A 23,762-nucleotide genomic window follows, 5' to 3' on the forward strand; every position below is an offset into this window, starting at 1 on the left:
CCCAGGCAAGGCCGGACAGGCTCCAAAGAACGGCGGGGCCCTCGAGGACGTGAAGTGGATATGAAATGGGAGGACGTGGCCTCAGAGCTGCGTTACCGTGGTAGCAGGATGAGGTCAGCCGTGTATCAGACCTCGGACCTTCCCTCCATGGTCAAAGCCAAGAGACAGTTGGCGCAGAATGAGGGCAAAGGTCCAATAGAGCGAGATAAACTGAAAGCAACATTTGTATGAGGAGCCCACCCACCCACCGTCTGACCTGACGGGAGCTGTGCCTCGGAAGCGGCTTGTCAGTTTCAAAGTGGATGTGAAGAGCGTGCGGTCAACAACTGAGGAGCAGACTAATCATATGCTCTGTCCCACTTGAACTCTGTACACTGTCATTCACAATGTGTGTCTGCACAAATAAAACTATACTTAACAAGTAGCTGTGCAGAAAAAAAATCCCAAGAGGAACATAATGAAGAGTGAGCTATTTAGTCAGCATGGTTTCTGCTCATGAAACTATACACGTCATCGATCTTCAGCCCACAATGGAATTGTTAGATGAATCTTAAAAAGACGAGGGAAATCCCCATGCCTGGAAGTTATCCAGTTTTATTAATAAGGTACACTTTTTCAAAGACAGTGGTGGCCAAGTGGCTCGCACATCTTCACCATCTGTGTGGTTGTCGGAGAACTTGAATGTGGGCTATAGCCTTCTGGTGTGGTGTTCTCTATGGTTACTCCAGCTTCCTCTCATCTTTTAAAATCACGTTGAGTTCATTGAAACATCTAAATTGGCCCAACAACCAATTCAGGGTGTACTGTAAGCGGTATAGAGCTGGATCTCATTTCTCATTTGGATGCTCTCATATTGTGTCATCGTTCATGAACTATAAATACAGGAATTTTGCTTACCGTATTTTCCAGACTATAAGGCGCCTTATATATGGACAAAGTTTTAAAAAGGGCCATTCATTGAAGCTGCGCCTTATAGTCTGGTGCGCCTTATAGTCCGGAAAATACAATACTTTTTTCCCAGAGTGCTTTAATTGTCCAACATTACCTTTCTACCGAGAGTTGACTTAGTTATTTAAATAAGGCTAACGCTCCTTAAATACAAGTCCGTCACCAACTGGGGGTCAGATTTTGGAGATAAGTAAAATATATGCGAGTAATGCCGTTGTAATCCAATTATGTCGTGAAGTTCAGACAACAACTGTACTAACTCGGCAGGCCCCCCGTGATGGTGCGACTGGCGGGGGGGGAATTGCAGCTTGCCCTGCTGAGGCTATTTTGAAAAGCCAAGTCACCCCCTTCCAAAACACACTCGCGCACACGCACATACACACAGCTGCTCGGAACCATGTCAGAAGATGACGGATACAGTTGTCGCGGAGGGACAAGTCAAGTTTAGAGATGGCAAAAAGGTGACATTTTCAACTTTTCATCTTCTTATCAACTTCCAAATTGTGAACGTGGTCTTTGGGAGCATACATGAAGTTTTTCTTTTTCTTTTTTCCTTTCTGCACTCACAGTGGAAATCTCGATGGGTTGTCGTTCGGAAGCCTTCTCCGGTGGCAGGTAAGTATTTATTTTTATTTTCATCCTTAGTACTTATATTCACTTCATCTGACACGTTGCAACATTGTGATTAAAATATTTGCATGTAACCATACACTATTTGGACATGCACAAGTTGTGCGCCTCTCAGGAGCTCAAATGCAACTTTGCCCGTCAACACGTGGATGTTGCGCAAACATTTCTTGTGGTTCCAAACTTTATTATCAGGAAAGTCTGCAGTCACAACAAGTGGGAGATTTAGCATAAGACTTCATGGGCTTGTAATTTAAAAAACAAAATATCAATAACTGAAAGTGGCATCATTATTGATATGCAAAATAGGAAATTCATGCGTCCTTTGAGAAATAAGGCAAACATTGTTGAGGTGGACTGAACATGTGCACGTTTGTGATTGGGGGTGTACAGTGATTGTCATTCTCAGCTGTGCCAGTGGATCAGCTCATTGTTTTAGAGTTTGCTATGGCAGCTGTTGCATAGACAGACTCACAACTCAAATGAGACAACAGCTACTCTGTGTGATGTTATTAAGCACCAGGCCATTGCCAGCGTGTAAAGCTTTTGTCACATTGTGTGTGTCCCCCGCAGACTGTCTGTCTGTGCTGGCCTATAAAGACAAGAAGAAAACCAAGCAGCGTCTTGGCGTCACATTAGAGGTACACAGCTTTTATTTATTTATTTTTTTATTAATGCAGCTTTTTGATGCAGCACTCTGGTGAATCCCTTTGGTTAAGCGGGCAGCCTTGCTCTGTGTTGTTGCTGTCGCACTCTATGTACCCCACAATCACTCACAATCTTTAGTACAGAAACCCAATCCAATGAGATCTATAGGACATTGCAAGAGTTCTATTGAAAGTAGGAATGGGCACAATGCAATCCCAAACTATTCTCTTATATAAGGGGAATATTTTGCTTCTCTAAATTGGCGGCATCTTTGGTATCCAGAATGACCTGGATTGTGTGAGACGGATTGTCGATTTATGAAACGTATCTGGAAGCAACCTTGGCAAAATGAGTGGCTGCATTGCAGAGTGTTCCAATTCAACAGTTGTGCTGTAAAGAAGAAGAGAACAATAAGTGTCACGACTCGTCCCCGGTTGTTTTATTGTGTATATATTTTGTCATAATTTCTGTGTGCTCGCCCCTCCCCTTGTGTGTGCCCATGATCAGTGTGATCGTTCTCATCTGACTCTCGTTACCTGTCGCCTATTTAAATCCTGTCCGCGTATCACAACCTTGTCGGATTATTTCCTGTCTCTGTCTTTCTGTTCTTCCCTCGGTCGTTTTCTGTTCGCCCTCCCTGTCAGTCGGTCATGTTGTTGTTTTGTTAGATTAGTTTGCCAGTTCCTGTCTGTTTCCCTTCATGCTCCATTCCAATTCCCTTTTCCCTGAATAAACCCTGGTCCAAGTTGCATTTGGTCGCCCTGCTCCATTCCGATCCTGACAATAAGAATATGCTGTGGAAAGCTGAGCAGCATTCACCTCAATGGCTGCTTTATTCTGTTCCGCACTGTATAACCGATTAGAAAAGTAAATATATTTTGTCAATACTAGTGATGCTTTTTTTTTTTTTTTTCCAGGGTATCTATGGTGTGGAACCAGGGCCTGGTTATGACGGCGTCAGCTACACCCTTTCTATTCTGTGCCTGTCACACACACTGGTGCTGGGCTTCCACAGTCGAGAAGCTCTCCTGGCCTGGGATGCTCATGTACGCTACAGCCTGGGAGAAGGTCAGTGGTGGAATTGCAGATGGAGACGACTGCTGAGAAGATTCTTGCCTTGAAAGTGTCACTTTATTTTTTAGGAGAATAGTTTTATGCTGTTGTAAATTTTCAAACATAACTTTTACAGTGTGGTTTTCACGTATCCAGTCACATTTAATTGTTGGCCAACAAAAACTTTATGTGGGCCGATCCATGGCTATATTTATATTCCTTCAGGCTATGTTGTGACGACTTATTCACTTAATTCCGGGAAAGCTTGTTTAGCCAATTAGTTGGGACCGAACTGTTCTGGTAGTCCAGTTGGGATTAATTAGATTATTCCCCTGATTTAGGTTAAAGGGAATATTCGCAGGCACAATTCTGTTTTAAGCACTATTGTCCCTTTCTGGTCCTGCAGTCCACAGATTTGGTGTCAATGTGGAGCCTGGTACCAAATTGGAGACTGGCCCCGCCTCTCTGCACCTGTGCAACAACCTACTGGGCCTTAGCAAGGGCCTCCCTCCCGTCATCATCGGTCACTGGAAGCTGTCCACGTTACGGCGATATGGCGCTGTGCCGAACGGCTTCGTGTTTGAGGGCGGGACTCGCTGCGGATTCTGTGAGTAAGACTGCACAATCTTGATATAAGCACTATCCTCTCCACATGATGGTGAGACTGAGTCTAGAATGAAAAGTATGATTTTAAGGTTTTCTTGTTTTTAATAATGGCAGAATATATTAAGATCCAGGTCTTGTATTCGATTTCGCAAGTGTCCCTTGTGACGGTCGAGTTTGTATTTTTGGTGGAACTGAGCACCAGGGACTAAATCAAATAGAATAAGACCTACTAGTGTAACTAATCCACTTCATTACTCCCACCCAAAATTGCTTTGTATGTACAGGACAGGTATGTGTGTACAGTATGTGCGTCCAGACTCATGGCTCCTACCCGACTAACCATGAGGGCTCTTGTTTCCGTGCTCCGATGACCAGCTGCTATTAATACCAGGCATCCTTGTCAGCCTTGTGCAGCCAATCCCATTTCTTCCTGGTGTCACGGCAGCTTTTTCTTGTCGTCTTATTGGCTTCAGAGATCTATTACCCAGCAATCTTGGCGACAGGCGTGGCAGGTTGTCTGAGTGTTGCTTAAAAGAATGTAGTATGTGGATGAATTGTATTGAAAAGAATTCGACAGCCACAAATCACAACTTTAGGCCCACTGCACAATGTAATGAGGGCCAATATAAAAGCTGAATCAAAAATTATGCATTTACAAAGATGATATTGCCACATTTTGTTTGACAGAAAAATATTAGGTTTGTCACTACTCAAATATAAGACAATAATATTATTGTGGTTTTAACTTGCAGGTCTGTACTGCATTGCTGGAAAAGGTGCTTCTAATATTTTGCTTTCTTTATTTAGATGTAAAACATTAAAAGCAGCCCTCCCTATTATGCAGAGCAGATCTTTACATTCTCAAAGTACACGCACAAAAATCTATATAACTTTCATTCAATCTGAACAAAAATCCATGATGTGGTATTTTTTTCCTTTGAGTGTTAAATCTTTAAAAAATTTATTATGCAAAAGCACGTGCGTTTGCTCGTTTTTACTTTGTCGAGAAATGGAATATTGAAAAGTAATAGTAAGTCATGTTTTATATAACATAATTTATTTAGGCCTGTCATAAAATGAGTTATGATAGGCTTTGTAATATTTCAAAATTCAGCTGAGCTCAAAGTTTGGCAAACAATGAAAAATTGAGTATTTCTGCTAACACATTCCCTCAGCTTTATTTGTTCCCCCCCCCCAGGCAGCCATTAGTGTTTCATTACATTTCACTGAGCTATGAAATGTCAACATATGGACACTTATTTCAGTGAATTATCTCTAGGCAGCAATCAATCCCCTGCAGGTCCTAATGTACCTGGGGGTTTGAGGCTTAGAAATGAACTTGAAAAAGTGAAGTGACCTCTTTTCTGATGAAGGAGAAAAAAGTTACTGAATGAGAGCATATGAAGTTGTGTGTGTGACGTGACGAGAGACACTTTAATGTTGCACCGTATTCCGTCTGGCTTCTGCATGTCAGGTTACAATTACTTTTGCTGATGATCAAATGCTCAACAGTGCCAAATGGTGCAGAGTAATGAGTTGTAATGATTACAAATAATTAGGAACAGTTCTTCACTAGATTGCACATTTGGAGAAGGGCATTTAGAACTAATCAATGATCAAATAACCCTCATTTGCCTGTTACACTAAAGCGTGTTGTGAAACAAACAAACAAACAAACAAAAAATCATTTGGATTTCTAATATTAATCGTTTCTCCTCGAGAGGCACCACGACACACCTTCGCAGTCAGCACTCAGATGCTAACCTCGGGTTACAGAGTTGACAAGTACCAAGGTGACAAATCCACCACACGCAGCGGCAGGCAGCCTTGCTGTGCAAAGCATGTTTACTTGGCAGTATAAAGGCACTTATGACTTGGAGATTTCATAAATGTGACTACGTTCTCACACACACACACACACACACACACACACACACACACACACACACGCTTATGTTGGTAGGCAAGCTGTTGTAACAAGCCAGCAGCTGCACCCTCGAATCGATGTTTGGAGTGGAGCTCATGCGCCTGGCTATCAGGTCCACATATGTTCATGTTGCAAACACACAAAGATACATAGACACACAATCCCATCCACACAGGCAGCAATAAATGATCCGCGGCAGAGTTTGGAAAGCTGTCAAACGTCTGATAGGTTCAAGTCATTTAAAGCCCAGTGTGCTATGGCAGCAATTTTCCATGTCCTTCAGCACGCATGCGCACGCACGCACAATCACACACACGATGATAGTTAACGTGATTAAAACTTAAAACAACCAACCCAAGACAACTAAATTAACTTTCCTACAATACTGTCATGTATTTGGATGCAACTGTCTTTGTTAATTACATGTTGTACTTACCTCCACACAATATGCAATTTTGTTGTTGTTGGATTATTTATTGACTAACAGCTCCCAAATCAGAAGCCTATCAACAAGAGCCATTAAAATACGTTGCAGGAAGTATTTGGGCCCCATGCGTATTGTTCACATTTGTCGGTGTCTTGTCAGAATCTGCAAGTCAATACACACAACCGGGTTTTATGTACGTATAAAGGTACAACATAGATTGCATCCGTTAGTGTTTGTAACTTTTTTTTTCTCCCTGTGTTTCATGTTTGCTGCAGGGGCCGGCGTTTTCTTCTTGTCCTGCTCAGAAGGAGAGCAGATCAGTTTTCTATTTGACTGCATTGTCCGAGGCGTCAATCCCAACAGGGTCCCGCAAGGGCTGCGACCTTCCCTGCCAGGTGAAGACACACGTGCATGTTTTGCTCCCTGTTAATCGTTCAGCTGTCGTGCTAAACGGAAACGCCAAGTAGTCAAAGCCTTCAAGGTCAGCCTATGACTATTGGGGTCAAGCCCTTTGCACATGACTTGTGAAATGATGTGTTGCCAAGTTGGCATGCATTTCTAAGACACCATGTGCTCGAGCCATCTGAGGAGAGGCACGAGATGTGAACAAAGATCTGACGCTACCTTTTTATAGAAACAAACGTGCTTGCTTGACTGTGCGCCTTGCGTGTTAACAGCCACAGGAAGCGAGCTAGCTCCTCATGCACCACATTGCTATTTAAACGGATATTCACCCTTGTCAGGTAATGTACAATTCTGGCCTGGATCCAGTTTCTTAGTAATGTGTCAAAACAGGGGTTAATGCATTCATGCCCCCACCATAGCTGTTGTTGATTGAAACTTTTTGAATTACTTTTGTTTTCAGCATGTGTTCATTTAAATGCGCTTGCGATATGTCCGTTTTCATAAAAAAACGTAAAGGCTGTGTGCTGTAGGGCCTGGGGACATTACTGCTGTTATAATTAGCGATGTCAGTTGACACCTCACAAAAGTGTTGTGAAGAAATTTGGCATCAGCATGTGAAGCATTAGCGGTTACAGCCCCGAGGCACCCATCCAGGGTTTGGGTTGTTGTCACCTGGGTGCACAAAATGACCCTCTGCAATGTGCTCACGCTCACCTCATTTCTGCTGCCATTATGCAGACATCCAACGTGAATTAAATGTCTTTTTAGCAGAGTTGCTCTTTTTATATCCAGCACAGCCATTTTAATTTGGCTAAATACCTTTTTAAAAAAGAATGTCCAAAGCAACATTCACATCGCAACACTTAAGCATCTGTTTTCTTCGCTTGTCTTTTCCCTGGATAGGAATTCATTGTAACTGACCAATTTTCTGTGTTGATGCTGAAAGCAGAGAACCCCAATGCTGATCCGGCATCAGTTGAAGAACGGATCAACCAGGAAGCCTCAGAGCTGGAGAAAAGACTGAGCATGCTGTCCACTTGCAGTCTTGCAAGCAGCACAGGTAAATCTTGTCTCAATTGTTTGGGATCCAGCCACCCCCTTCAATGCTGAAATGTCTCTAAAGATACTCACATAATCTTGACTCTAATTGGACATAACAACCATCTGTACTCCGAAGTGCTATGGGACTTGAATAGTTGCCGATTTGTGTGGAGGCGAAAAGTTGAAATATTATGACAACAGCCGTGATATTTTAAAGTTAGTTCCATAAGTTGCCTTTTGTCAAAAAAGATCAGCATGCTATAACTTTTTTTCTTTAAAAAAAAAAATACTATTCATGCAGGGATCTCAGATTTATGTAATGATACATGGGTCACAATCAGAGCTTTTAAGTGGATCAAAGAAAGGAGTCTTTTATTTATTACAGCTCAAGATAGGTATGCTTTGTTAAATGGATACAATGGAATTATTCACAAATTATTTTGCGGGCCCCCAAGCCATCCTGCTCTCCAGGATCGGATCCTATATGATAGAGGGAAGCCAAGTTCTTGTAGGCTTTTAATTGCAGGCGTTCCATGTGTATTTATTGACTAGTCATACATCATCTGTGCCAATTATAATGCTATGGGCGAACGCGTTCATGATTTCTACAAACGTTGTAAAATGTTTGAGCTCAGTCAATAAACCACTTAGCAGGTTTGATGACTTTCTTCTCAGCCTCCACTTACAGCTGCAGCACATCTGTTGCCGGGGACGACCGCAGCATGTCCAGCTCCTCTTCCAGCCAATCAGATACCAGCTACGGGAGCCGACGTCCGCTCTGGGCAGAGCCCTTTGCGAAGTCTCACCTCTCCAGCGAGACGGCGTCAAGCTCATCCACGCTGAAGGCCTTGACTTCTTCAGATGACCGCCTCTATTCTGCTGTGATGGGAAGCTGCGGTCCATCTTCCACGCAACTCCAACCTCGGGGTCTCCATGACAGCGGGCGCCAGAGCTCATTGGACAGCGGCATTGGGATAGCGACTGGGAGTTCGGGCAGTTTCTCCTCCTGTACAGGGAGTGTGGAGATGGCCACTCAGGGAGCAGGGGAGGAATTTGGCTCCCTGACCAGTCTACCTGCTCAGAGGCTTAGCGATGACCTGCTCAGACAACACTACGATACACCCAGGAGTGTGATCCAGAACAGAGCCCTGAGGGACTGCTCAGCAGTTCAAGAGCGCTCCTCTGACAGCACGTTTGGAAGTCAGAACCAAGGACTGACAAAAGGTCTGCCATCATCGGAGCCTCAGCCCCTGGCTTTGTTGCCGTGCTCTCTCTCCTGGCCCGGTGAGAGGACCCCCCCTCTGGACACTGAGTACAAGTCCATACCCTGGCAAGGAAGGGCACTTTCTGAAGAAAGACAGGTACTGAAAGGTTCACATCTTCAATAGACATGGTCAGTGTTTCACAAACATTTGTTTTAGTCAAGGTAAATACTTTTCGGGGGAAAATCGTACTGAACAAAAATGTCACAAAAAGGATATTTACTGAAATAATAGCGCCCCTTAGGTGTAACTTCCCTGATTGCTCCATCCTCATCATCCTTCTACCACTATACTCATTAGCTCAGTTCTGGACGAGGAGCAACGACTAATCAATTAATGACAAACTCCTAGTGAATTAAATGATAATGAATCTTGATAATTCATCGCTTGGATGCCTTTTCTAATTCGAAACTGTCCAAATCGTCTGAATTTCAGCTTGTCGACAGCAGTACCTGAATCCTAATTAGTTTTTTTGCACTACAAATTTGAAATAATGTCCTATTTTTGAGTAAAGGAATGTAAACTTAAAAACAGTTTTTTTCTAACTCTGAGTCATCGATTAATTGACAAAATAATCATCAGATTCATGGAGTATTCAAATAATCATTCGTTGCAGCCCTATTCCAAACTCTTCTGTAAATCTCTAACTTCATCCCCAAAGCCTCTAAACTTGACTACAAATGCTATGGCCTTCGGGGCATTTGCGTTGAAAGGTTCCACTACACTGGACACTTGTCTGTTTAAAAAAACAAAAACATGGCTTGAGCTTCTGTCTAACATTGCCGGGAGCTGCTGTTTTCCCCTTGTGATACATTTGTTTGATAACAAAGGCTCTCAAAAGACTTGTGACCTTGTGTTTAATGAATCCTCTGATGGAAAGATCGTCCAGCGCATATTATCATCAGAGGGCCTTGTGATTTCCAACAAGTCATTTGTGAGTGTATGCGCGCGTGGACTGCATTTCCAGCTATGAGTAGTGATGAAACCTGCAGAAACACTGCGAGAAGGCAATGTTGACTGAATGACAAATGGCTGTTCTTTATACGCTGTTTCTTGAATTATCAAGTGTCATCAGCTCAGTGTACTGTGAATTTCAACATTTTGTTTTTGGCCACAAAAGCACACATCTTTCATTTAATCGTGTTTGGATACAATGACTTAAACAACTCTTGTGTTTCTTTTTGCAGTGCTGTTATGGTTTTGATAACTACATCACACCAGAGCAATGGCGCACAGCAAATAGCAGAAGTTTGCTGATGCAGGTAAGATTTGATTGATTACGCTGTTGTGTACAATTCACCTTTGAGCTACTATGGGGAATAAAAATTCAGTGACTGTTGAACCCGATTACAACAATGTATGCATATTACCTCATTAAACGTGAGAAGTGGCCTATTGTGCGACACACTTGCAAAACATAAGCTGCCCACTGATAAATACGTGAATTATTCATATGCTTCCTTTCTAGGTTGGCAATGCTTCATCAGGTCCACAGCCTTCTGCTGATTCACCAGGTGTGCTGTTGCAACACTATGCTTGTGTCTGTCAACATGTCATAAACTTGGATGTGTGCACATGCAGACCAGCCGTGTGTGAGAGCGGATCCCCATGATGATGATCTGATTAGGATGCTATCTTCTGTGCCAGCCTCCAGCCCTCTGCAGCCCATCACACTGAGCACAGCCAGGCCACAGTCACAATGTGGTGAGTTTGATGTGTACGTGTATGTATTGGAAAAAAGTATGTTGCTGGGCTGTCAAAGTAAAAAGCATTACAGGTTACCACCCTTGTGGTGAGCTTTTTCTGACCTGTAATCTAATATGAGCTACCTTAATTTCAAAGTCTGCTTTATTGTCAATTTCTTCACATGCCAAGACACACAAAGAGATCGAAATTACGTTCCCACTATCCCACGGTGACAAGACATAGTACACAATAACATATACATACAAGCAAAGAACACAAAAAGTAAAAACAAGAAGGCACCAACAATGAATAAGAGTGATGAATAAATAAACAAATAACATAATAAATAAGAGGAGCAAAGATGGAGCAAGTGTGCAGACAGTCCGAATATTTGCAGACTTAGCATGAGAAACTTAAAGAGGAGCTAAATGCAGCATGTCAAATCTTTCCACTTGAAATATGCATATCTCTTTTATCATCTGCTGTGTACTTAAATCTGTACTAATTTAAAATTTAAAAAAAGTTTAAAACATTGTATTAGTAAGAAATGACTCAACAATGTCAAGCGACATCTTCAATTTCATTTCAATATACTATGTACAAAAATTCCATAGTATCATAAACAGAATCAGATACATAAATAAATAGAAATAAAGAATATGTGCGTGACATTTTTCTTTATGCTCCCCCGGTGCCACCTCTGTCCTCTCCAGAAGATGGCTCCATTGCCAGGTACACCCATGGAAACAACAGCGCCATGGAAACAGCACAGCGAGTAGGAGTGGAGCACACGCCGGGCAGGGAAGGTCGACTGACTCAGATGGACGACAGGCGGCGAGGGCCACCGCGCTGACTTTGTTACTACCCGAGAGGATGGCGATCAGCGCTCATTCGCTTGAGTCTCCAAATAAGCTAAGTATCTCCTTACTGTACAACATCCAGTAACTGCAGAACAATCCATTCCACTTAGAAAATGAATACCTGACTAGTAAATGCCTCAGAGGTCTGGTTTGTGACTGCGTATATTCATAGTTCACTTGTAAACTTCAATTATTTGCTTTAATTGTACCTATTTGTGGTTTTGTATATTTTTGTGCTTTGTATTAAGATCGTAGAGGCTAAAACTTGACTCCAAAGTCTAGCTTCTTTGTATTCTTTATTTTGAAGGGTAACCCGAGTTAAGCACCCTGTAAAGCAGATTTACGGATTTTTTTTTCTTTTCTTCCCAATACATTATTCTTGTTTGAAAAACTGAGAACTACGTCACACAGTTGTGGCGCATCTAGATATTGTAGTTATCGATCACGTGATTGGTATTTGATTGTCTGCCATAATGGAGGTCAATATTCGAAGGATAGGAAATAGCCAATTTTTACAACATTCATGATCTGAGCCACTTATTCAAGTTTTTGTTTTTTCTGTATTGCCCTAATCTGTTAATATCAAAGATCTATGATAAATATGTAAAAGCTCCCGTCATCTACGCTATGAGGAGGACTCAAAACTTGAGCGTAGAGCGAAACCTTGGATGTAGGGGTAACGACGCGTGACAACAACGCAGCCGTCATAAACAACTTTGCTCCTGACCCTCACAGTTCAAATGCCTCATGGCCTATGTGCAAAGATGAGCGTAAATAAAAATGAGAACGTTTCACTTCATAAATCGTTGAAAGCTAGGCTTACTTGCGCTAAAACGGCATTGGCTTTACTAAACATGGTGGGAGTCGTGTTCAATTTCTGCTATGCGTGTCTGTCGAACAAAATAGTAGCACAGCATCAATCAACTAACTGAAAGCCATTCTAAGACATGTTTTGGATAGATCTGTTACTCAAACGCAATAAACACCTAAATCTGCCAAGGCTCTTGTTGGAGGAGAGAGAGGCTGTTGACCAATATATTGAAATGTCAACTTTTAATTGGTTTAACTTGAATTTATTTTTCCAACTGGAGGAGCATTGTTTAAAGCCTTGTCCCCAGCTGACCTGCTACAAAATTTATATTCAAAATTAAAATATTTCTGCACAAAGCGGACACACAAGATAACATGAAAAACTCAGGCACTCCTGACATATGTTTGAGTGTTTGGAGGCCCGGCGCGCTTGCCACATCAGAGTTAAATTGTTTGAATGAAAAAGCAGCTTCAGAGTTATTTCTCAGGTGCACAGTTCAAGAAAGACTGAAGAGAGTGATCAGTCAAGCCAGGGCCATTATTCATCACAGTAATCAATGCCGATGCCTGCGGTCCGGCACAAACAGATGAATGGTAAAGCTCTGCGTGTGTGTGTGTGATCCAATTTGCCACTCCCCCTCCCCTCTCTTGATGTCATCAAGACAAATGGGCTAATATTTGACAGCCATTTACTTTTATGAGACTTGTGTGTCTGAGGAGAAAGCTTATGATGCTGAGTCACAGGGAGTTCCGATTTTCTCTGCAGCAGTCCGCTATTTTGACTGCGGGGATATAATTCCCAGACTACTATGCTTGTAAATAGCAAATGATTTTATTCCTGCCGAGTTAACAAATGATATTAAACTCTATTTTTCCAATTACTACTTGTATGTTGTTGCAACATATTTTATTAAATATTATAGATTGATGCAATGTTTTGGCCTCGTCACATTTTTGTTTCCACACAGCGTTTATGTTGGGCTGCAGATTATTGCAGCATATCCAAGTAGGAACAATGGATGTGAAAATAGTTTGGCCACTGTAAGTCAGACACTACACCTGTTTTAGTTCCTTACATGTTGTTACTGTCATATTTCAACTTTATTGATTACATACAACAAATCTGATGATTACAAAAATGCTGGTTTATAGGGCAATCTTTTTCATAGTATGTACAAAAAACAATTTGTTCTGTGATTGGACAACAATTCAACACACTAATACTAAGGTAGAAAAAAAACAAAACATTGTTTTACAGTGGCTCAACTGAGTTAGTATGAGAGGGGAAGTAATACTTAGTTGAATTCATTGATTCTTCACCGGCGTTGTCACGAGCGATGGCCTCACAGCTCATTGTGGCCCAGCCCTTGACCAGATATTTTGTTGTGCAAGTCCTGCATGTGTTTCTTCATCTGCAAAAAGAACACTTTTGGTCGGTTTTGAATTCTTACGAGAGTTTCATTTGAAATTAAATCATGCAAGCGATTCTTAACTTCTTAACCTGACTTGAAATACCTTGTAGCCCATCTCCCTGGTCTTCTCAGCCAGGGTGTTGTACTTCTCCTGGTTCTTCTTGATGTGCTGTTTGTCTCCTAAAGCCTCCACGTGTTGTAGCTTCTGGTGGGAAAGTTCCAGCTGCTCCTGATAGTGGCTGTGCTTCTCCACCTTGGTCTCAAAGTGATGCAGCTCCTCCTAAATTGAGAAAAGAACAACAACAACAACAAAAAAGGCCATCTAGTTATGATTTCCCTCAGAGGGTCATCATGACTGGGGAAAATGTGCCATCACTTTATAAGTTCCTTTAAAAAGTAAATGGGTGAAAAATGTTTGGAATATTTGTTACAAAATGTTAAATTTTGGTACAGGATTTTTACCTAAACGCACGAAACAAACAGCAAATTAAGCAAAGGACATGAAGGATTTGCTTTCTGGCCTGACGGCCTTCAGTTTGATACTTGTGCTAGAGTGAAGAAAAAATTAATAAAAATCAGCCTGATCCTGAATACCAACTTTAATAAATATAAAACTCAACTAAATGAAATGCGGAGAGGACTCCAAGGTAAAGCTCCTGGGCCAAGGCCAAAAATGATTGGGCTTTCTGACAGCACACCTTACTGAGAAACCTTCACTAGCAACAATTATCGGAATTCAGTGTAAACATCTTCAAGGTCATGCAATTCAACCAAACCTTTCAGGAAATGTCTCAAACACCCCAAAATATGGAGATTAGGCCAATACTTACGCCAGAAGAAAGATGACTTTCACTAATCTTGTAAGACTTCAGTGCACATCCAAACGATTAAGGCCACTCGTGTATTTTTTTTGGGATGAGCCCAAAGAAGCACACCAGAAATAGCAAAGAGGAAAAATACGATAATGCTTATAGAGCGGTTAGTGGGTGTGACGTGGGGCTGTTTCGGCCATGAAGTGCGATACTGTATTGCTGATGATAAGAACAGAATAAGCTGCATTTAATCTCTTATGACAAGCAAGGGGTCTCCCTGCTAGTGCTTGTCCCTCTTATGCAAATTAGCCACATGGCTGTCTGATACTCTTAAGTCAATAAATCTTATCCGTAGAGTTGATTTGATAAAGGATCAAACAATTACTTGAATTGGGAAAAAAAAACCCGATGTAGTAAATGACGATGATGTGGAGCCTACCTTGAGAGAGTCCAGCTCATCATTGCTGAGGTTGGCTCTCTTGGCAGCCTCCCACAGTTCAATCACACGAGGCTCCCGGAATTCTACGGTGACAATCGACACACGTGAAAACGGCATAAATGCACTGAATACAAAAGCTTGAGAGCGAAAAGAGGCAGTGAGAACGCAACAGGGAGAGACCGCGGTTGAAGTGAAAGACTAACAGTGACTCAGCAAGATAGAATTTGCCGACAAACTCGGTGAGAGCTGAACATAATGATCATGTGTGGGTGTTTCCCCTCACCGCTGTCCTCTGTGAAGCCCTCGTGGCTGAGCTTACGGAGGCGCGCGAAGCCTTGGTTGAGGTCGCTCATCTTCTGCTTCAGCTCCGTGTGCTTCTGTTGCACCGCCTGCTCTTTGCCGGCACCCTCCAGGGGTGAGATTACATTCTTGTGGATCTCTGGGAATCGAAGGGGTACAGGTCGGGAGTCAAAGCACTTTAAAAGATGATGTGAAGAGGAGGACGTGTGATTGAAACAATGAGGAGGGCAAGTATGCTGAGGCATTCGCTCTTGCTACGAGAGATGGATGTTACTAACATTTAACATCAATTTGCCTTTTTCTTTACATGGCATTCATTTTGTAAAAAGGACATGATCGGTATTGGTGAATTTATTTTAGCTGATATGATGTTGACTTCAAAATGCAACCACAATAATAAAATACATTGTAATGTTAATGTTGTTTATCATTATCCTTATGCCCAAATAATGACATGCGTATCTGCAAAAGTGGTGGGTGGTCAACAGAGGCAAATATGGTTGGTACACCGTTGAGAGTGGAATCTGACAAAGTAACAAAATGTAAAAATATACATATTGACATACAAGACTTTCAGTTTTCCTCTTATGGGTTAAGATCAGGAGTTAGTTATTAATATTCCTGATGCTCTTTGAGATTCTTTTGTGATAAAAGCGTATATGAAAAAAATGGACTTGACTTGAAAATAAACCAATGAAAATGGGACATTGCTTTGGAATTGTGGCTGAGCAGAATTATGTTTAAAAACAAACTCATTAAACAGGCCTGGACAAAAATAACACCCTTATAAAGATAATAATGAAACTTAAATAACAGTAAACAACAAAAAGGAAATGACCTTGCTGTTACAATGCATTCCGAGGGGACTGTATTATTGCTTGAACAAGATATAATGCCCAGAAAATGTCAAATGTTAAATATTAAGTTTGGCTTTGTACTTAATAATTTTTATTTTTTTAAAAACCCATTTCACTTATTGTCTGAACCATTGCTTGAGCCAGTTCTGGCAGGGCCACCACAATATGGCTTCTTGGTGACATTAATTGACCTGTTCATCCAAATGGGCAGTAGGGAGCGCTCATCTTCCAAACAGTTAAATATTTCCCATCACTGACAACCATTTTTCCCAATGACAGAGAAATGTCAATCATTTTAGACAGACGACAATACCGGAGGCAGAATTCCATAAGAGCTTTACCTCCAGCGGAGAAGGAGCTCATGTTGCTCCTCCGACAGAACATGAGTGCGACACTCAGCACTAGATTAAAAACACAATGTTGTGTTTCCAAACAACTGAGTATTTGTGGCAACAAACTAATTGCTACATATATCACCAAATCTCTCGTGAGAGTTACACTTGACACATTACATCTTATGTCATACGAGTTTGCATCATTATTATTTCAAATGAAGCCAAAGAAAGTATTTTAACAAACATTTTAAGGTGTCTCTGAACAAATGCGTCATGTAGTGCGGTTCATGACACTTTAGAATCTAATAAATATGAAGGAAATGAAACAAGACAGACAGCGAGCTTTAGGTGGCGGTGGAGGCAGCGTGGAAGCAAAAAGACTCCCTCCCGGGCAGCCTACGATTGGCTGAACATTTAAGTGCATCAGACAAGCAGAAAAGTACCTGCGGCAAGTTCATGGCACATGCTACAGTGGTGAGCTCCAACAGAACGGTTCTGTCACAAAACGGGTGGCAAGTGTCAGTCCTAATAATATTGACATATTGCCGTATAATATGTCAAATAGCTAACGTGATGTCAAGGCCATGCAGTGTGAGCTGGTGGCTGTTCACGTGCGGAGTCCGACACAGTATGTCACACGTGTCAAATGCAAAACCTGCGGCCCTGCACGTCATTTTATTGTTTGTATCAAGCTTGCCACAATTCTTCCTTTACAAGTGCACCCTCTGCAGTAAACTAGGGTGACCAGACGTCCTCCTTTTTCCAGATATGTCCTACCTTAGAGACCTAAGAAAATGTCCGAGGGGAATTTCAAAATTGTCCAGTCTACACCGAGTGTTTACAAGCAATGCACGTTCACGGAGGAATTAAATAAAAAATCCCCGTGCTTTTGCCAGGGTCGTGACCCTTATGAAGCTGAGTGCTTGACATGTAAAGCAGGCACTTGCGTGTATGAGGCAAATAAAGGTGCAAACGACCTGCAGTCACACTTCAATTTAGCCAAGCACACAAAAGCAGCGAGGCATTCTGGGCATTCATGAGCTAGTTGTCAGAGAATTTACATCCAGCCATTGTGAGTTGTGTCGATGATCATGCAAAATCAGACGTGTATCCCGCAGAGATAATGCCTGACGTGGTGGTCTTAATGGACGAGGAGGAGGCATGCGCAGTGGAGGACCGTTGCTTCCAATAAAGCCACTAATCCTTGATAATGGCACGCCTCAAAGGTCATGAACCCACTTGTACCAAAGTCACTTACAGAGAATAAACGTTTGATGAAACAAACAAACTATAATTTCATACGTTTGCAATCCAAATGGAAAGGTTTACCGAAACTATATGTTGTCACATTCAAGTCATTCCAATCCCCCAACTTTAAGTGAACATTTAATTATTTTTGTTATAATTAATTTGAAAATATGGTCAATGTTTCATCCACATATTGGGATCTTAGTAAATCTTGGCCAAAAGTGTGTGAACATAAATAAGTATGTAATACGTGTCCTTCACGTGCTTGTGAGGACGATATTGGTTTAACGCTCACCCTCTGTCCTGCTCACAGTATCCATGAGGATGTTGTATTCATGGATCTTGTCCTTGTGGTGCTGAAACTCTCTCTTCAGGTTCAGCAGCTCGTCCTCAGTGAACTTCCCGGAGCTTTTTGCCTGCGCGACAAAACACAAATGAAACTGGCGGCCGAGCATAAAGCACATGATTGTACGTAGACATACTTGACGTCAAATAAATCACTGGGACATGTCATCTTCTATAACGCACAAAGGCATGGCAGTGGAATTAATAAGTATCGTACCAAATGGTTCAATGCGCACAAATAGAAGCTTCCTAGTGTCAAAACCTCAACCAAAAATTGGCTAGATTTGCCACAGGGTTGATTGATATGTGAGTCACTTCACATCGAGTAAGCAGCTTTGATTTTTATTCCTAGAATTTGTTCACTCTCAGAATCAACGTACACCTTTTATTATGTTTGCTGTTTTGGAACATTCATCAAATATTCCATAGATTGAGACAGACAGGACCATTAGGCTTCAGAGCGGCACTAAAAGTTTCCAAAGGTTGTGCAGGAGAGGCTCATTGTAGCCATTAACACAGTAATGAGACATTTGACAGATATCATATGCAAGCTGATGAGATTTCTTACCAAACAGAGCAGCTTTTGTTTGAAGCCACCCGCTTTTCAAGCTTGTAAACATATTGGAACAGACATGATTACATTAACTTTAAGTGACTAACATTTGATATTTGCTGGCATAAGTCTGACTTGTATTAACTCCATCAAGCCTGTGACCCACTGATTTCACCAGACTGTTGCTTTCTTCAGTCAAAATGCTTTTCCAGGCCTTTACTCGAGCCTCTTTCAATTATTGTTTGTTTTTGTTGGGGGGGGGGGGGGGGGGGGGTTCTCCCTTCAATCTCCTCTTTAAGAGGTCAAATGAATGTTGTATTGAGTTAAGGTCCGGTCATTGACTTGGCCAGTCATAGATCTTCCACTTGTTCACACTGCCTGCATATAAACACATACCTTGTTCCACAGTTTATCCAGTTTGGGATCTTCAAATATATCGCCATCTCTAACGTCATGGTCCTTGAGAGAGTTGCTCTCCAGGGGTCTGGTGTCTCTTTTGCCATCCATTCCATACTTGGCCAGGATCACTATCAAGCGCAGGGAAGGCAAAGCACTTCAGTTGCTAAGGGGGAGCAAATAGAAATATAAAGCTAGTATTTGGGAAAAAAAATCTTCACAGACTTGATGAAGCCTGGTTGAAAACTGTGAGCCGTTAAGTGTTGCCCTACTCATACAATAACTGAACTCCATGTTGTGGAGGAAAATCTCATAATTATTTTCATATTGCTGTTTCAATCCACAAGTCTGAAACTGATCAATTATACTTTATAAATACAGGTCAGAATAATACACTAAATCGAATAAAGATTATAATTTCACCATGAAGCTGATTCAAGATGGCTAAATGCATGACTGTTTCTCGGAGGGATAAAAAAAACAAAAAAACATTGCGGCTCACAGTTGGCAGCATGAAGTGTCAGCATCTTACCAAGAAGTGCTTTGCATCAACACAGTGTTGGACTTGGCTCTGTCCTCATTGTGCTGCTCCAGTAAACTGTTATTGCAGCAGCTAATTCAGCACCACTTCACATGGTGCGGTAACCCATTCGTATCACTCATTAACCAGTTAGTGGCGAGAGCACACACACATTCAGTGCCTCCAACCCTCGTGGTCCCCAAACTCACAAACGATCCACTCATTTATATTTTTATGGCTACAGGTGACGTAAATGAGCTGCAATAACCGGCTAGTAAAACAAGCACATCGTATACGCCCCCAATACATACGGTAAGAGTGATGAAGGTCTTTTATGGTCCGCACCTTCAGCAATGATATTTAGCCAACACAGAAGCATTGACTCTTTTCTTTTTCCAAGGACACTGATGCAGTGCAAAGTGAAATGTGAAGTAAAGTCCAGATGGCTTCTGGACTCCACTGAGGCAGGTGTTGATGAATTATTCACATCCCATGTCATATCATAAACTACTGACACTTCTGTCACCTAATGACGAACAGATGAGCGAGAGAAAACAGTCCAAATAACAATTTTCAAACTAAACATGCCTGTAGCATATCATTAGTGCTGTAAACATTGTGCAGAGAATGCACTGCTCACAATAAATTGGGAATATTTGGCATTCAGGTGAAATTTGAGGGTGAAAGTAAAATACACTAACTGTCTAATCTTTTGAGTAATGCCCAAGTGTTCAATGTTTCAGTTCTTTTTGCACAACTTGCTGTTCTTTAACTATGCGCTGAGTGGAAAAAATGCACAATAAGTGCTTGACCCATAAATTGAGCTCATAATATTCAAGGACATCTATGTTTATGACCCTCTCTACCCATCTCTCATATTCATCAGCAGTTTTGCAACAGAGATATATGTAACACTATAAGCTCGGTGGTCACGTCCTTCTGAGAACATCCTTGTGAAGCCTTGCAAAGGCTGTTGATCATTTTTTAGGCGCCGTCTCTGTCTCCAGATGTAATTAACAGCAGGTTTTGAAGTCACTCACCAAAGTTTGCTGAGAAAGACAAGCTACGAAGTTGCCCCAATGAGAATCAAAACAAATGAATATACTGTACTACTAGTAAAAGTTAACCAACCATTCAGACACAAGTTGATTATTTCTGATCATAACAAACTAATCCATGTCCTCAAAGAAAATTCAATTGACACAGAGACAGCCTCACCATTAAAGTTACGGCGGATTTGGGCCTCTTTCTCTCCGTTTTCATCCAGTCCCTCAACCTTGAATTTCTTCCATTGCAGCTCAGCCTTCTCCTGCATTTTCAGGTCACTGTGCAGCTCAGCTTGCTTCACAGGGGACAACTTCATCTGTCAAAACACACGAAATCATTACACTAAGTGTTAAAATGTTTGTTCCGCTAATCAAAAATGAATATTCAATCATTACTCACTTTTATGATTCTTTATTTTTTATTTATCCTTCTTAATATTTCTGTAAGATTTGTTAACTGGTACAAAACTAAATACAAAGGAAAATGGGTTTTGATTTAAAAGATGCCAAAAATTCTGCATAATTTGTTTCCCTTCCACTGTAGTTTATTTATTAGTCATATGATTTTATTTTTTTAAGCACTACAGTTCATTAATTCATTGCTTATAGCATAATAGCTTAACACATCACTTTAAGCTATATATATTGAAGAACAAAAATTAATATTATTTTAAGGTTAGTGTATTTTACAAATTTAATACAACACATTGTTCTTTTCTTGTAGGAAACGTTTGTTCACTACTCAAGATGCACTGTGACATATTGGCTTGGAATCAACCACATAATAAATCTTTGATCGAATTGATCATACGTACCCGTAAAGCCTTGTTCCACACCTGGTTCAACTTGGATACCCTGAATTCGATCGTCTGTTCATCACCGTCGCCAGTTTTGATGGGCTCGTTTAACTCCCGAGAGTATTTCCCAGCCATCACACATACACCGAGAAAGAACACAATGAATGAAAACAGTTCTTTCATCTTGAATATGAACGACGCCGGGTGTCTAAAGAACAACTACAATAAAAAGGTACGCCACTCAAGAGAGTCTTAACAGATTGACAGTATTGTTATTGTTGTGCTTGGATGGAGTAAATCACGTGACCAAAGCGAGCAGTCAGTTCCGCATTCGTTGCATTGTGGGCAAGGTAGTCTATTTACTTGGAAACGATTATGTACAGAGTGCAAATATGGCTCTTTTAAACTACAAACCCCAAGTTGCAGCGTGGCGTCGTTGCCAGGCAGCGGAGACACGTAGCAAATCGAAAGCCTCCACGCGTTTCAGCGACTGGAGGCTGCATCCAAAAACCATTTCCTGTAGTGTGCAATTTTAATTTATTAATACTCAATTGCTGATTGATGATTAGTGCTAATAATCGAATTATCTGTAAATTAAATTTGACAACAAGGGGAAGAATACTACTAGTAGAAGCGGTAATAGTAGTATTCTTGATTGTGGCGCAATTTGGTTTTGGGGGACAAGATGACAGCATCACTTCATAACAGGACATGAACATAACTGCAATATACTATGCACCTTTGATCCAAATTAAATGTGACTTATTGCATCCTGCTCCATGATCTACCTCCCTACCTGGCTCCCCAAATCTACTTGTATGTCATGTAGGTCTTGCCAGTTTTGGTATTGGTACAGTTGGAGAGATTTTCCACTGGATATGGGTTTTACATGGGTTATTTAGGGAGGGATTAAAGTGTCAGTGAACACAGGGTTTAATTGTTCCGCACAGTGATTATAGATACTTTTCCAGATTTTGTAAAAGCCTGTTTTTAATGATGGATTACAGCAGGTAAAAAAAGACTCAGGATGCAGCAGTGGTAAATCGAGCAGCATGACACTAGCCTCAATATTTTTGCTGCTGTCAAATAAACTGAAAAGGGTGTTATGCTAGTTTGCCCTTTCCAGTCCCTCACCTCCAAGCAGGCTCAAGATGTTAGGGAACAACTAAAATGAAAGTGAGGTTAATCTGAGTGTCTTGAGAAGGTGGCAGGTGTGTGTTGACTTCTATTTAACATGACTTTGAATGTGATCGGTTCATTCTGAACGCGGCCACATCTTCAGTTACAAGAGGGTGTTCACACTTGTACAACAATATCAGCTCAATTTGTTTTGCTTCCCATTTTGAGAAACATTAAATTATACCGTATGTTAAATTAACTTTGGAATTTCTTGTGATTCAGCTCCTGTACTGAATATCATTAGATTGCAAAGGTATACTTAATGTTTTTAACGAACAAACCTATTTCCTGGCAATGCAATTTAAATAAAGTTGTGATTACATTGCCATGTATGGAAAAGTAATAAAAGAACGTTCATTCCCACAGAACCCCACATGACCATGCACCAAAATAGTTAGTTTTGATGTTGGTATGCTTTTTGTTTTACTCTCCATCAAATCATTGTAGAATGACTCAACAGTACTCATCAATCATGTCACTTCCTCCAAAGGAAACATCTACGGAGTGATGTGCTTGGTATTTTGCAACTGAATGGTTGGGTGCTCGCACTATTACCGTATACCGTGCCGGCAAAAGTGTGTACACAGAAACATTTTATGAAGGGAAGCGATAAGACAGCAAATAATCCACCGCGTCGTGACATAAACAATGTTTGTTGACACCAGCATATTGGCAAGAATTCAACTGAGTGCACTGAGACTGAGAGCAAAACCAGGCTAAAGGGAGGACAATAAGAAAAGCAAAGAAATAATGCAAGACAGACACTTTTATCAGCAAGATGTGTTGTGCAAGAGACAGCCATAATAGAATCAAAGATATATCCAATCACAAGCCTTGAACAAACACTGTCATTAAGACCAAGCGTTTGCAATAAATTAGCTGTGATCATCTTGTTCCCAGAGTCTAATTCAACTGCAGCGAGCAGCAGAGGCAGACATAACATTTACTTTAAGTTTAGCTTGTCTCAATTTAGCTTTTTAACTTTCCAAAACCTTTCATCTTACTTTTCACAAGGTACCAACAGCCATCTTAACTAACATGCTACTTGAAAACATTGCATACATTTTAAATGTATGATGAATATTTAATGACTTCAGATTAACTTTCTCTTGCTTTTGATGTTTAATGTTTTCATCTCTTTCATTTGTCAGTTTGATATGTCCTCGGGTAAAAAAAAAAGGCATTTTTTTTGTCTTGTCAAATAAAACCACAGTAAAAATCAT

The 23,762-nt window shown here is 41.1% G+C and overlaps 2 protein-coding genes across 7 annotated transcripts; one reads left to right on the forward strand and one right to left on the reverse strand.

The window, feature by feature from the left end:
• Nucleotides 1–1,290: 1,290 nt before the first annotated feature.
• dok7b (docking protein 7b) lies at nucleotides 1,291–20,407 on the forward strand. 6 transcript variants are annotated; one of them, XM_061274687.1, is made up of 14 exons: nucleotides 1,291–1,409; nucleotides 1,518–1,563; nucleotides 2,149–2,216; nucleotides 3,141–3,291; nucleotides 3,683–3,883; nucleotides 6,512–6,631; nucleotides 7,588–7,701; nucleotides 8,358–9,043; nucleotides 10,132–10,206; nucleotides 10,413–10,458; nucleotides 10,592–10,648; nucleotides 11,347–18,171; nucleotides 19,762–19,829; nucleotides 19,918–20,407. In XM_061274687.1, exons 1-12 carry the CDS (start codon nucleotides 1,356–1,358, stop codon nucleotides 11,481–11,483), a joined length of 1,755 nt encoding a protein of 584 aa, XP_061130671.1. In that variant the 5' UTR covers nucleotides 1,291–1,355; the 3' UTR covers nucleotides 11,484–18,171; nucleotides 19,762–19,829; nucleotides 19,918–20,407. The 6 variants fall into 6 exon arrangements, with proteins under 6 accessions (XP_061130671.1, XP_061130669.1, XP_061130670.1 ...); XM_061274685.1 differs by having other exon boundaries at nucleotides 1,292–1,409; nucleotides 10,526–10,648; XM_061274686.1 differs by having other exon boundaries at nucleotides 1,292–1,409; nucleotides 11,344–18,171.
• Nucleotides 13,362–21,543, reverse strand: lrpap1 (low density lipoprotein receptor-related protein associated protein 1). Its single transcript, XM_061274689.1, has 8 exons — nucleotides 21,379–21,543; nucleotides 20,736–20,880; nucleotides 18,998–19,128; nucleotides 17,999–18,119; nucleotides 15,247–15,402; nucleotides 14,964–15,046; nucleotides 13,816–13,992; nucleotides 13,362–13,712 (listed from the first exon to the last, which is right to left on the reverse strand). Exons 1-8 carry the CDS (start codon nucleotides 21,541–21,543, stop codon nucleotides 13,644–13,646), a joined length of 1,047 nt encoding a protein of 348 aa, XP_061130673.1. The 3' UTR covers nucleotides 13,362–13,643.
• Between the last annotated feature and the right edge of the window lie 2,219 nt (nucleotides 21,544–23,762).

Source organism: Syngnathus typhle, linkage group LG3, assembly GCF_033458585.1.
Source record: "Syngnathus typhle isolate RoL2023-S1 ecotype Sweden linkage group LG3, RoL_Styp_1.0, whole genome shotgun sequence".
Lineage (NCBI taxonomy): Eukaryota > Metazoa > Chordata > Actinopteri > Syngnathiformes > Syngnathidae > Syngnathus > Syngnathus typhle.